General features: G+C 41.0%; 1 protein-coding gene across 1 annotated transcript in view; it reads right to left on the bottom strand.

Annotated features, from left to right (window-relative positions):
* Nucleotides 1-11,871, bottom strand: part of LOC101097553 (M1-specific T cell receptor beta chain-like) — an 89,927-nt gene extending 78,056 nt beyond the window's left edge. Inside the window, exons 1-2 of the mRNA XM_045052894.1 lie at nt 11,773-11,871; nt 11,375-11,673 (exon numbers count right to left, since the gene is read on the bottom strand). Coding sequence (XP_044908829.1) covers nt 11,375-11,673; nt 11,773-11,821 — 348 coding nt within the window. The 5' untranslated portion in view covers nt 11,822-11,871. The remainder of the gene's footprint in view (nt 1-11,374; nt 11,674-11,772) is intronic.
* Nucleotides 11,872-14,408: the final 2,537 nt, after the last annotated feature.

Raw genomic sequence — 14,408 nt, 5'->3', positions numbered from 1 at the left:
GTTTATTGCACTTTTAAGGTTCTGATCCTCTTGTCAAGCTGACACTATTATAAGAAGTTTATAAGAGTAACCCTCTGATAGGGTTCTTGATCAAACTGGATAATACAATTCATCGTTTAAGGGTTCTTAAACACTTTTCACAAGTATTATTTATTTCCAAATTTACATGAGACTTTTTATATTTATATTTTCTCATTCCTTGTTAAATTGTTGGTTTGATCCTTTTCTTAAGTTATTATTATTTTTAATATTTTCCTTTGTGTGATTTTTTTAATGTTTTTTTTGAGGGGCGGGGCACAAGTGGGGTAGGGGCAGAAAGAGAGAGGGAGACACAGAATCCAAAGCAGGTTCCAGGCTCTGAGCTGTCAGCACAGAGCCCAGTGCGGGGCTTGAACCCACAAACTGTGAGATCGTGACATGAGCCGAAGTCAGATGCTTAACCGACTGAGCCACCCAGGTGTCCCCTTTTCTTATATGATTGTATCCATCTTTATAGTAAATGCTGATAGTTTTCTGGGTATCACTTAAAATTTGTTTCCCTAAGTTTATTCCTCAGGAATTTGTTTTAATTTGTCCAAAGAAAAAGCTCTCCCCACAGAGCATATAACATTCTCATGTTTTTGGTAAAAAAAAAAAAAAAATCTATTTGCCATAACTATACATGTTATTTGAAATACACGTATCGTGGCTCTCTTTTTACGCTTCTCTCTTCCCCAGAGACTAAAATTCCACGCAATGTAACTAAAAAATTCCCAGTCTTTTTATGTCTCAGTGACTTAAAATGGTAAAATTAATGTGAATCAGCTATCATATCAAGAGCTCAATGAAATTGGTGATTGCCCTGGATGGCATTTGGTTCTGAAATAGACAAACTGAGGACAAATGTTAAGTCTTTAAGAAAAATGTGTGAATTTCTACTGCTCCTTGCTGTAACCAGCCAGCAGAATCCGGTTAGAAAAAAGAGGGAGAAAAATTCATTTGGTTTCCTCCAGGGGGCAAAAAGCATAGCCGAATGGAGTGAAGCATTTTCTTTTCATTTCTGGATGAAAGGAGGTTGTTGATGGGTGGTAAGCAGTGTGGGGGGCAGCAGTGGTTGGAAATGTTTGTGTGATACCCAATGTGGGGAGTAACAATGGGGGAGAAATAGCGGTGTCTTTCATGTAATGGAGGTAACGTGCACCTGCTCAGAGGAGACCCACCTGTTTCTCTCCATACCTACTGGCTCTTTGAAGTTTGAGACAGGGGTGCACCATATAGGGAGGCGATATTTCAGCTTTATTCTAAAATAAAAAAGGGACTGATATCTACAAACCTTTGAGAAAAATACAGAACTCTCAGTAGAGAAATGGCCGAAGAATACAAATAGACCATTTCGAGAACAGAAATCCAGGACCACCATCTAATGAGGAAGGGCTCAAGTTCATTAGCAGTCAGAAAAAATGCAAATGGGAGAAGTGGGGAGGGAGAGACCATCATCCAGCTTTCTAGATTGTTGCCAGTTGATAGTATAGGAGTGTAAAGTAACTTCTCTCTCTCTTCCTATTAAATTATTGGTTTTATTTATTTTTCTTAAATTGTCATCTGCATTTTTAAGGTAAGCACTGATGGTGTTCTAGGAGAAGGGGGGTGGATAAGAGATTGGAATCTCTTTACCTTCTTAGACCAATAATCTAGACAACTGGATAACGCCATAAGAGGGTAGGGGATATGGGAAGCTTTATGTACTTTTCAGTGAGATTTGAGACTCATACACCAACCTGCAGGGCCCTCTGATGGTATCTAGATACAGAAAATAATGTCCACAAATGGTACTCGGTGTCTCAGCAGTCATGATTCTGGGTATACAATCCTATAAAATGATCCTACAGGTCCAGGAAGGGTTGTATACAAGCACACTCAAAGCTGGCATGACATCAGAGGAAAACTGGGTCTATTCCCGGAGAAACAGGCATGGAGCGCTGTAACTCACTTAGAAGCAACAGACTACAAGTACATACAGAAGAATGAAGTGTTTCACTCACCTGAGCTGAGTGGGGAAAATCTAAAAGGCAGAATTGCATGCATAATAAAGATTTACATGATTTTAAATACATGCGTGCATGCACACGTGGTAAAGGTTGAATGCTCTAGGAGAAGGCTCATGGTTGGGTCATGACCAGGCTATCGTTTCCCCTGGATTTGACCCCAGGTTTAGAACGAGGTGAGCTGGTCGGTAGCATTGCGGTGGAATGATGGCAACTGAACTCGTGACCTTCAGTTACCAATTTATCCTCACCTTCCACCGTGAGGACTGGAAGAAAAGAGAAAGACAGAACACACGGAGAGAAAAACATGAAGTGGACAAAACAAGAAGAAAAGTGAGCCCCGAGAGGCAGTCATTCCAGCCCCTGGCCCAAGTGGTGTTTTTTTCCAGAATTGTCCATCACTCCTTGATGGCTGCTGAACATCCTTTAGCCTCGTATTAAAGCCACTGTGGCTTAGGCTAGCTCCAGCTGACTTGTTGCTTCCTTTCAACCAAATTCGCCACCCGCTTCCTGAGTGGGGTCCACGACGAGTTTGTGCACTAAGAGGAGCTAACACTTCCGCGTTCTGCGATAGCCGCAGAAGTACAGCGCTGAGCCTCCTGGTTCAGAGGACCGGGTTTCCAGGCTGCAGGGTGAGTTTGGGGGACATTTAGCTGAGAATCGCTCCTTGAGCAAGTCGATTTGAGTAAGCACTTTATCGTTCTGAAAGTAAATTAAAAAGCTTAAACTTTTTTTTCTGGGTCTGTTGATATCAGTAAACAAAAGTATGTCCTTTTTCGGGGATACAATCCATCCTTGTTTTCTGTCCTTTGCCTTTGACCAGATGTCCTGGAGTCTGGGTGACTTTGGCATCAAGACAGCCTTTAAGCAGAAGACACAGAAGCTGTAGACAAAGCCCAGGAGGGATCCTGTGAGGGAAGAGCTTGAAGCTGGGAGTTGACAAGTGGGAACTGGATTTTTATTTTGTGCTCAGGACTCACTGGCTCCCAGGTGACAAAGGGCTGCACAGCAGAGGAGCCCTGAGCCCATGGTGGCATCAGAGTAGCAAAAGGATGAGGCTTTTTCAGGCTCCATCAACAACCTTCCTGTGACGTGACTGCTTTGCAGACTCATAATCATCATGAAACTGCTTCGTGTCAATGAGCAAAAACACATCATGGCATCGGAAGGAAAGCTTTTATCCCAGCTCAGTAAATACACCCAGTTTGTGTTTTATTCATTTAGAAATATTCATTTTATTTACTCTTTGTCTTTTTTTTCTTTTTTGAGAGAGAGAGAGTGCAAGCAGGGGAAGAGGGGCATAGGAGGAGAGAGAGAGAGAGAGAGAGAGAGAGAGAGAGAATCCCAAGCAGGTTCTGGCTCAGCACAGAGCCCGACGAGGGGCTCGATCCCACTACTGTGGGATCATGATCTGAGCTGAAATCAAGAGTTGGATGCTCCACTGACTGAGCCACCCAGGAGCCCCTAGAAATACTCACTTAAAAAAAATTTTATATCTAGTTTTGCCAACAGAAACAACATCTATTTTTTAGAAAGTTAGAAAATAAAGATAAAACCACATGACTGCCAAAGATGATGCCTGTTAACACCTTAGTGATGGTCTTTCCAGATCTCTCCTTTCCTCCCCCACTCTGCGTGCATGTGTACATTCTCTTTGATAAAAAGTATATCATTCTGTAAACGCTGTTGTATAACCTTTTAAAAAATTGTACTAACTTAATATAATTTTCATAATCTTTCACTATCGATGCATTTTAATTTTATCTACTACCCAATTTTTATTCAGAGTTTAGCAGCTGTTTGAAAAAAACCCTTTTACATGGATTTAAACACAGTTTCTAACCCAGGACTGGGCATTGCTTTTGATGATTAATTATCTAATTATCTTTCCATTTAATACAGGCCCCTTTTGTTACTGTTGTTTTTGTGATTCTGAGGCTAAACACTGCTTTGCAGAATATTTCACCTTCTTGATATTTTTGGTATGTTTTGGCTTGTTCATTTATTGTGAGATAACCTCTCATTTTCTTCTCTGATTTTTCTATCAACCTTTAATTTAAGTAGTACACTTCTTTTCTTGTGATCTATTTTTGCTTACTTTCTTCCTTCCTTCCTCCCCATCCCCATTCTAGGGAAGTAATGTTAACAGCTTAATGTATACCTTTCCATAGGCTTCTCCTTTCCCCTTCAATTGTTTAATGGAGATTGTTTTCTCCACATTAAAATACTGATATTGAATATATATCCAATAATTTGATAACATACCAATACAATGAGCACTTGAACAAATAACCCCACTCCGGAAATAAAATATTGCCAGCGTCTTTGAAACCTCTTGGTTTTCCCTCCCAGACCTCATGACCTCCCAATACCACCCCTCTATTCTATTCTATTCTATTCTATTCTATTCTATTCTATTCTAATTACTCTCTTCCTAGACTATTAGCTCCTGGCAGAAAGGATGTGTTTCTATTCAATTTTGTATCCTTTGCATTCAGAAAGGGGACCAGACACAGTAACATCTCAAGAAAAGACACAGATAAATGTAAAAGGAGTGATTAAAACCCGGGAGGCACACAGAATTAAGTGTATCCCCTGGGTCTATTTTCTTGAGTGCTTGATTAAGAATCCAGAGAGGGGCGCCTGGGTGGCTTGGTCGGTTAAACGTCCGACTTCAGCTCAGGTCATGATCTCACGGTCCGTGAGTTCGAGCCCTGCGTCGGGCTCTGTGCTGACAGCTTGGAGCCTGGAGCCTGCTTCAGATTCTCTGTCTCCCTCTCTCTCTGCTCCTCCCCCACTCATGCTCTCTCTCTGTCTCAAAAATAAATAAACGTTAAAATAAATAAATAAAAAAGAATCCAGAGAGAGGGTGCCTGGGTGGTTCAGTCAGTTAAGTGTCTGACTTTGGCTCAGGTCATGACCTCAAGGTTTGTGAGTTCAAGCCCTGAGTCTAGGCTGACAGCTCAGAGCCTGGATCCTGCTTCGGGTTCTGTGTCTCCCTCTCTTTCTGTCCCTCCCCCACTTGTGCTCTGTCTCCCTGTCTCTCAACGATAAATAAGGATTAAGAAAAATTTTTTTAAAAATTGCAAAAAAAAAAAAAAATCCAGAGAGTGCAGGAAGGCTACTCGGCAGAGGGGGAGTTTAGAAAGATTACAACAGTGGGGCCGCGGGGCTGCAGCAGGTGTGCGTGCAGGTGGCCAGTGGCCGTGCTCCACTGTGGTGCGCTTCCAGAACAGAGGTACAAGCCTGTTTGGCTGGTGTGCGCCAGCTTCACAGTGAGAGGAAATAGCGCCTTCTCCTCTCGAGAGACACTGTGGCCTTCAGTTATGTCTCCCCTCTGAACATCTTTTTCAACCGTTGAGTAGTAAATCAGCCTCAGACCTCGGCCTGGGTCCTGCCAGTACCAGTCCATTGCATTGCATCGCAAGTTCTGTTTACGCTCCAGGGTCACATGGCGCCCAGCCCTGCTGAGCAGGACTGCCGGCGTCTGGTAGATTTCAGCATGCGTGAGTCCTGTGGGGGAAAGGCTACAAATGCTGAGGATAATGTCCAGAAGGGGGGCCCAATGCTATCGTAAGAAGAAGGTAGCCGAATGGGGGGCTGCACACCCAGGATAGGAATTTGCTGACTGGGTGTTGGGCTCACCTCTTCCCAGGAGAAACAGGGCCACGTAGCAGAGGGCGCAGCTGCCCATCACAGGGGTAGAGTCTTTGTGAAGGTCTAGACACGGACTGAGAGAGCCCAAGGGAGGGGACTAGAACGTAGGGCTCCCCTGACTTAGTATGCAGAAGTTATCACCGCTAGAAGATGAATGACTGTCAAAGCTCATTTTGCAAATGGGTACAGTAAGACTCAGAGATCAAGTCACTTGAGTCTTCTGCCTACGCAGCTCTTTATATCCCTTCTAAAGGGACAAGGTCCTGAGTGGTGAGAGGACCAGGTTCCCCGTTTCCCGGTCAGTCACACCCGATACACCCCGTGCCTCTGTGCTCGCCGTGACAAGAGCTTGGAAAAGAAATGCCTGCAATTTTCAGAGTCTATTGCTTGTCTATCAACTGCCCTGTTCCTGTCAATACTGTTGCAGATACAAGAACATGTTCGAATTGTTCGTGCTTATAAGATAGAGCCAATTCTGCCCATCCTCTGTATTTATTATAATTGATACGGTAGATGGAGCACAGACTCCTCGAGTGATTTTGGCGATAGCAAAGGGTCCTAAGCCCACCCTCCCCTGGGGCCCGGACTAGGGCCTGGGCTTGCGTCCCGGTCCGGACATTTAGTAGTTACCTAAAGGTGGACAAGTCTTGTGCTTCCCTGTAATTTTATTTTCTTATTGGTAAGATGGGTATCATGAGTACCTACTTCAAAAGTTGTTGTGAACTTTATATAAATAAGGAATTTAGGATAGTTCTTCATACAGAATAAGCACCATATTTGCGTTTGCTATTATTATTCTCTGGACCTGGTGTTGTAATCCATGGGATTTGTGGAATTAGTACTATGTCAGAGAAAATCAGACATTTACTGACACAGAATTGTGCTAGCTAACTAAAATATCAGTTTCCAGTATTGAGTTGAAATGTATGCAATTAATGTAAATTCATTGCATAACATAGTTTCTTTTTGAGAGTTTTAGATAAATGAAAATAAATAATTGCAGGTTAATTATTTCTTAAATGCTATTATTTTGGTAGATTAATGGTTTCTTTATTTTTATGTCTGAGGTCATCTGTAATAAAAGAAAATTTCATGGGGCACCTGGGTGGCTCAGTCAGTTAAGCGTCCAACTCTTGGTTTTGCCTCATGATCTCACTGTTCTGGGTTCGAGGCCCTCACCAGACTCTGTGCTGACAGTGTGGGGCTTGCTTGGGATTCTCTCTCTCTCTCTCTCTCTCTGCCCCTCCCCTACTCATGCACTTGCTCTCTCTCTCTCTCTCTCTCCATAGAAATAAATAAACTTAAAAAAAGACACTTTGGGGTGCCTGGGTGGCTCAGTCAACTAAGTGCCCAACTCTTGATCTCAGCTAAGGTTAAAGATCTCACAGTTTGTGAGTTTGAGTCCCCCATGTGGCTCTACATTGATGCCTCGGTGCCTGCTTTGGATTCTGTTGCTCATTTTCTCTGCCCCTTCTCCCCTTATGTGTGCCCTCTCTCTTTCTCAAAATAAATAAATAAACTTTAAAAAAATTTTAAAAAGACACTTTTATGATGAAGCTTAGAAATGGTTGCTGCCTGCTCCTAGAAGAAAGGGGCCTGTGTGTTTGTCCATGTGTGTGTGTGTGGGGGGGGGGGAAGGCAGTGGTATAATGATATAGAATTAGGACCATCAGAAAGTGCAGCAGTGAGTGTAGAACTCGGAGAAAAAATTGCCTCCAATGACCAGGTCTAGGCTTCAAGTTCTCAATCACATCTGCAAAGCTGAGGATCTCATTCCTCATGCAGGGACTCTTAACCTTATTCATACATGGACCCCTTTGGCCATCCAGTGAATCCTAAGGACCCCTTCTCAGAATAATGTATTAAACCCACAAAATAGAATATATTGTATTATGAAGGAAGCCAGTTATTCTGAAATGCAGTTATCAAAATATTTTAAAATAAATTTATGATATGTTAATATGACATCTTTAAAAGTTATTAAAAAATATATTCTGGTGAATTGAAAACTACCCTTATTCAAAGTAGTAATAAGAGTAAATGATATTTATTTTATGTAATGAGGTATAAAAATATCTATGACTTTCATACCAACTGTAATATATGCAAAATATCTATGATTTCTATTATTGCCTTTGTCCAGGTACTGTGAACAGTGCTATGTTTATTAGCTGTATCTATCATGAACTAAGGTCTATAGTTTAGTTAGAGGTTAGTGAAGGTAAAGATAACATTTATCCCATTCAAATTCATGGATTCCCTGAATTCCATCTATGCACACTTTGGAGGTCCATGGGTCACAGATTAGGATTGCTGCTTTTTTTTTATTTTTTCATTTATTTTTGAGAGAGAGAGAGAGCAAGCATGAGCAGGAGAGGGCCACGGAGAGAGGGAGACACAGAATCCGAAGCAGGCTCCAGGCTCTGAGCTGTTAGCACAGAGCCCGACGTGGGGCTCAAACTTGTGAACAGCAAGATCATAACCTGAGCTGAAGTCAGATGCTTAACCCACTGAGCCATCCAGGTGCCCCAGGATGATTGCTTTGAAAGAGGATATGATTCGCATTGCAATATGTGGAAGGAAGCATTAGGAAGCTCATATATTCCCAGAAATAGTTGGCCCACAAGTCTCAGATTTGTCAAAAGTGTCTTGATTTTTTTTTAAAAAGAAGAAAAAATGTAAAGCACTACTTTAGACTGATGTGCAGACCTAAATTTGACCATCATGGGTACTTAGTGTAGTTGTATTCTAGTCCTGAGAATGTGATACAATTTCTATAATCTAGCTTTCTATGTACCATCTTCAATATCAGCTACCTTCCACCTCCCCTTCCTCCTCCTCCTCTTCCTCATCTTCTTTATCACGACGTATATGTGATTCTTGATGGAACTTACCGGAATAGAGAGTGACAGTGACACAGTGTGATAGAGATATAGTTTCTTGCATGGAAGAGTGAGGCTTTATGCAAAGGAACTCTGCAACTGGAAATAATATCTCCAAAATGGAATAGCAAAAAATCTACACAGTATAAACTTTAATATAACCTCTTACAATAGCAAACGTAACTAATTCTGAGACACGTCAGATCCCAATGAATGGTAATATATGCGTGTGCGTGTGTGTGTGTGTATGTATATATATATATATATATACATACACACACACACACGCACACACATATAGTCTTCTTGTTGACCAAATTTAGACCATTCTGGTGCACTCAAGATCCTTGTCACATTCATTGCTAAGCTGTGTCAGGTTTCAGAGGCAGCTCAAAGGAGTAAATAATGAAAAGTCGTATTATTAAACGTCTTTCCCCATATTGCAAAAGATTCCATGGCCTGTTCCCATTCCATGCCTTTGGTGAGGTACTTCACCATCTGGGATGTTTATATATTTTCTTATTTAAAAATTTTTTTCTTTATTCTTATAATTTTTTTTTAATTTAAAAAAATTTTAAATTTATTTTTCATTTAAATCTAAGTTAGTTAACATATAGTGTAATAATGGTTTCAGGAATAGAACTGAGTAATTCATCACTTACATATAATACCCAGTGCTTATTCCGACAAGTGCCCTCCTTAATGCCCATGCCCATTTAGCCCATCTGTCCACCTACTTCCCCTCCAACAACCCTCAGTTTGTTCTCTGTATTTAAGAGTCTTTTAGAGTTTGTCTCTCTCTCTGTTTTTATCTTATTTTTCCTTCCCTTCCCCTACATTCATCTGTTTTATTTCTTAATTCCACATATGAGTGAAATCATGTATTTGTCTTTCTCCAACTGACTTATTTCACTTAGCATAATACATTCTAGTTCCATACGCATTGTTACAAGATTTCATTCTTTTTTGATCACTGAGTAATATTCCATTGTGTGTTGTATCTATCATCTATCTATCTATCTACCACATCTTCTTTATCCATTCATCCATCGATGGACATTTAGGCTCTTTCCGTACTTTGGCTATTGTTGATAGTGCTGCTATAAACATGGGAGTGAATGTGTCCCTTTGAAACAGCACACCTGTATCCCTTGGATAAATGCCTAGTATTGCAATTTCTGGGTCGTAGGGTAGTTCTATTTTTAGTTTTTTGGGGAACCTCCCTACTGTTTTCCAGAGTGGCTGCACCCATTTGCCTTGGGATGTTTATATATTTTCAAAACAAACAGTGAAAGAATAAGCCAGGAGAAAAATAAAAATGGTTACCTAGAAGGGGAAAGAAGAAATAGGGTAAATGGAACACATAGGAAACAATAGCAAGATGTGGCATTTTCACTCAAATATATTAATTCTATTAAAAGTAAGTGGTCTAAACAATCCAATCAAAAAGGAAGAGATTGCTGATCTGGATACTGAAAGCCAGGAACACTGAACTGATTGGGTAGGAAGGAGAGGAGAAAGGTGACCCTGTGCTGCAGGACCAAGGACCTGACAAAATGGCCCCCGAGGGGAACAAGAAGAGGGTTCCCGGCGGGACCAGCAGGGCTGCGGCGCCCCAGCTCCACTCCAAGTCACGTGCTGCAGGTAGAACACACCCTTCTATTATTCTTAACTCCCGGCTTATTTCCACCACCAAACCTCATCTTAGAGGGCACTCTGCAGAAGTTTCACAACTTTTACCAATATGTTTGAACTAGTATGTTTTACCTGACAGCAGAGCTGACTGATACTTAAGTGGTTCACAGAGGAGGTGAGGTTGACATTGTGAGCTCACATACACTTGCTGGTGATCGTCTTCTCGAGAAGGTCTGTCTTTTACGTAATGTACTTACGGCGAGGCATCAGTTGAAAATGCAAAGACTAAACTGAATTGGGCAAATGTGAAATCTTGGTGGAAAATATTTGAATACAGTTCTTATGAATATTAAAAAGCACATTCACAGTATATTTCTTTAAAATGAATAGGAAAAATTCAACAAAATACGTGCAAGGCGCGTCTGATAAAAAAAATTCATAGTGGTGCTGACAGAAATTAGCAAAGGCCTCAATGAAAGAGTTTGGGGGAATGTTTTGGGGAGTAGGAAATGTTCTATATCTTGAATGTCGTGCTGGTCACATGGGTGTCAAAATTGGTCAGAAAGTTTTGAAATCCATACTTAAAATGGATACATTTTATGGTGTGTACGTTTTGCCCCGAGAAAGTTGCTTTTAAAAGTTGCATAATTGTAGTATTCTGGAAGAAGGGGGTTACTGAGTTTCCTACCAAGTTTCTAGGGAAGGGACAGCTGTGAGGAGTTATGAACCCTAACAAGTCTCTGGGTCTGGTTCAAAGAAATGTGTTGGCCCAAATGGTCAGGGTTCACATGAAAGACAGGTGACCTACCCATTATCCTTTGCCAGGTAAAAGCACAGAATTACATATTTTCATAGAGATTGTTAAAACTCCACCAGATTCATGGGGAAAAAAGGTATCTTGGGTCTTTCCTTCTTTTATTTGCCAGATATCCTGCAAAGTGGGGAACCTGAGCCCTTTTTTTACACTTTCCTTCTCTCTCCTTGGGTTTCTGTCCCCATCAGCTGTTTTAAACATCCCTTTCTGCTCACCTAGAGTTGCTGTCTACCGTTTTTTCCTCCTGGTTTATGCTCCTCCACACTGGGTTTCTGTTAGTTCCTACCTACCTAATATACCACATATTTCCTGGGCTGGGTCCATGATGTGTTTGTGTTCTAAGAAAAGCTGACATTCAGCACTGTGGATTTGCTGCTCGCACAGAAATACAGGGCTGAATCCCCTGGCTCAGTGGACTCGATTTTCAGGCTGCAGGGTGAGTTTTTGGGGCATTGAGCCGAAAACTGATCTTCAAACTTCTCTATCTTATCAAGAATATCTTCATTCTGTAAGTAAACCAAAAACTTGAACTCTTCCAACTTTTGTCGATACCAATAAACATAACTGTGTCCTTTTACAGGGATACAATTCATCTTTGCTGACTGTTTCTTCCCTCTGACCAGGTATCTAGGACTCTGGGTGACCTGGGTGTCCATGGAGCCTGTGGAGGAAAGAGACAGAAACTGGAGAAAAAGCCCAGGAGGCAGACTGATACGACAGCCACGGGAGAAAGTCCAGAAACGGAATCCAAGAAGCTTACCTGCTCCCCAGAAAAAAAGGGCCACACAGCAGAGAAGTCTGAAGCACATGGTGGGCTCAGGGGAAAAGCAATGGCCCGCGGCCTTTGCTTTAAGGCTTCCCCGTCCCCATCAGAACCTCCCTGTGACGCGATCGCTTGCCGTTGCCTTCACAGCCACTGTGTGTGCGAGTCCAAAATATTTCACAGGATGTGGGAGGGCAGGGAGAGCTGCTGAAAACCACTAGGGTGAGTTTCAACCTGCGTTCATTTTCTTTCTCCCAGACTCTGTTCTTTTGCTACTTTTTATAAAGTCACTTACACATTATTCACTTCTTTGCTTTTTAACTTGTCAGTTTGCCTTCTCCCTTTCATCTCAGGCAATGAATCACATAGCGTCGTGTATATCAATCATAGTTTTGCCACACTTACACAATCGCTGAGCAGTTACTTTATATGAAAAAATGTTGAACTATACAAAACAATATTTATGACAAACGCGTGATGCATCTAGGGAAACAATAGAATGACTACTCTCGCCTGAGGCAATCAGCTTAGGAAATGGGTTACGATTAAGAATTTATATTCTTCCAGTTGTCATTGTTTTTCTCACCATGTCCAGGTCTCCATTGCCCTTTAGTTTATATTTTTATTCTCTGGCCTTTTGTTATATTTGTAGTACTTAAGTAAACATCTATACATTACAGATTATTTAATGTTGTATGTCTTTGAAATTTATCTCAGGGGGATCATTTTGTTCATATTTTCTCTGTGACATGTTCTTTTTTCCTTCAACATTAAGTCTGTGATATTAATCTATGTTGATGCATATGATTTTAGATAATCCGTTTTCACTAATATGTAGCATTCTACTCTACTCCACTCATTTGCTAAAATTCATTATCCATTCTTGAATAAGCGTTTGTTCTATGTTTTAATGCTACTACAAACAGTGCTCCATTTTCGTACATTTTCCTGCATATCTCGGTGCAAGATTTCCTCTACACCTGGGAATTGAAGACTGAGCCTTAAAGTGTCCATGTCACTTACATAATGTGGCCGGATGCTTTCCACATTAGTCAAGCCACATAAATGGTCCCATCAACAGTTCGTGAGTGTTTTCAAATTCTCCACATCCAAGACTTAAAGAGTAGCTAATATCCTTTTAATGTTGTCAGGTTAAAATGGATCCCACTACACTTCCATTTGGCATCTTTCTGATTGCTAAGGAAGTTGAGTATATTTTTCATATTTCTAGACCATGAGTGTTTTCTGTAAATGGCTCTTTGCTCATATTTCTTTGTGGTTGACTAGCTATTATTTATTTGTAACAGTTCTTTGTATATTCTGGGAACCAAACCTTTGTCAGTTGTGTATGTCATTAATATCTCAATCTGTGGCTTGTGTTTTCATTCTCTTTGTGATTTTTTTTGGTTGAATTTCTTCATTTGGTAGAGTCTATCATTCTTTTTTGGGGGGGGCATACATTTTTAAATTTTTTATTAAAATTGCTCCCATAACCTAAGTTCATAAAGATACACTCCCATTTTATGTACCAAAAGAATGAGCATTTAGAATTTTTCATTTAAGTGTTTAATTCATCTAGAACTTATTTTTGCTTATGTTGTAAAGAAGGGTTTCAATTCATCTTCCCTTCTATGGATAACCACTTATTCTAGAATAACTTACTGTCTCTTCCATCCTTCCCTCATATTCCCACAATGATGGCTGTCATATATTAAGTGCTTTATAGGCATTTAATCTTCATATTATTTTCTTTTTTTAAATGTTAATTTTGAGAGAGAGAGCATGAGTGGGGGAGGGGCAGAGAGAGAGACAGAGACACAGAATCCAAAGCAGGCTCCAGGCTCTGAACTGTTGGCACAGAGCCTGACATGGGGCTTGAACCCACAAGCCATGAGATCATGACCTCAGCTGAAGTCCAACGCTTAACTGACTGAGCCACCCAGGTGCCCCAAGTCTTCCTGTTATTTTCAATTTGTGTATTTATTCATGCCTTTCCCATTATATTAAGTTATAAAATAATTGGGTGATTGGTGGGGCAATCTTTTGTAAAAAGCAAGAGAGTTATATGATCTGAAGAGAAACCAGAGTATTGGTAGGGCAATCTTGTGATTTTAATTAGTGCTGCGTTGATGATGATACTGCGGAAACTGGAACACTATTCCTTTTGGGTTTACTTATTTATTTTCATGGTACGTGCCTCCACTTATTTCAGATTTTTAAATTTTCTGCTTCTAATATCCTGCAAATCACCAGGATATTCTTCCAACCAGCACCGAAAGTACCTCACCTGAGGTACCAAAAGTATCCGACAGCTTCTTAGATGGAGGAAGATCTATGCTTGCTCCTGACGCGTCGGAGGTTATTTTACAAGAAGAGCCACATCACCCCCTAGTGGTCAAAGGGGCAAATTCATCAGCCGACCTCTGATCCCTCCCTGCCGTCACCTGCCAGGAGGTGAGTGGGGGTTGCCGTTTCCACGTTGTGAAGGAGCAGCCAAGCACCTCCAGTATTAGAGGGGGACTAGGACCCAAGCAGCCCTTGGTGTGGTAGCCTGCCTCCACACCGCACAGAATTGTTACTAGTAATTGCTACACATTTACTCAGTTATTAATCTAATATTGTTTGATGCTTTA

Source organism: Felis catus, chromosome A2, assembly GCF_018350175.1.
Source record: "Felis catus isolate Fca126 chromosome A2, F.catus_Fca126_mat1.0, whole genome shotgun sequence".
NCBI classification, from domain to species: domain Eukaryota; kingdom Metazoa; phylum Chordata; class Mammalia; order Carnivora; family Felidae; genus Felis; species Felis catus.
The sequence above is the reverse complement of the archived record's forward strand: the minus strand, read 5'-3'. Positions and strand labels throughout refer to the sequence as shown.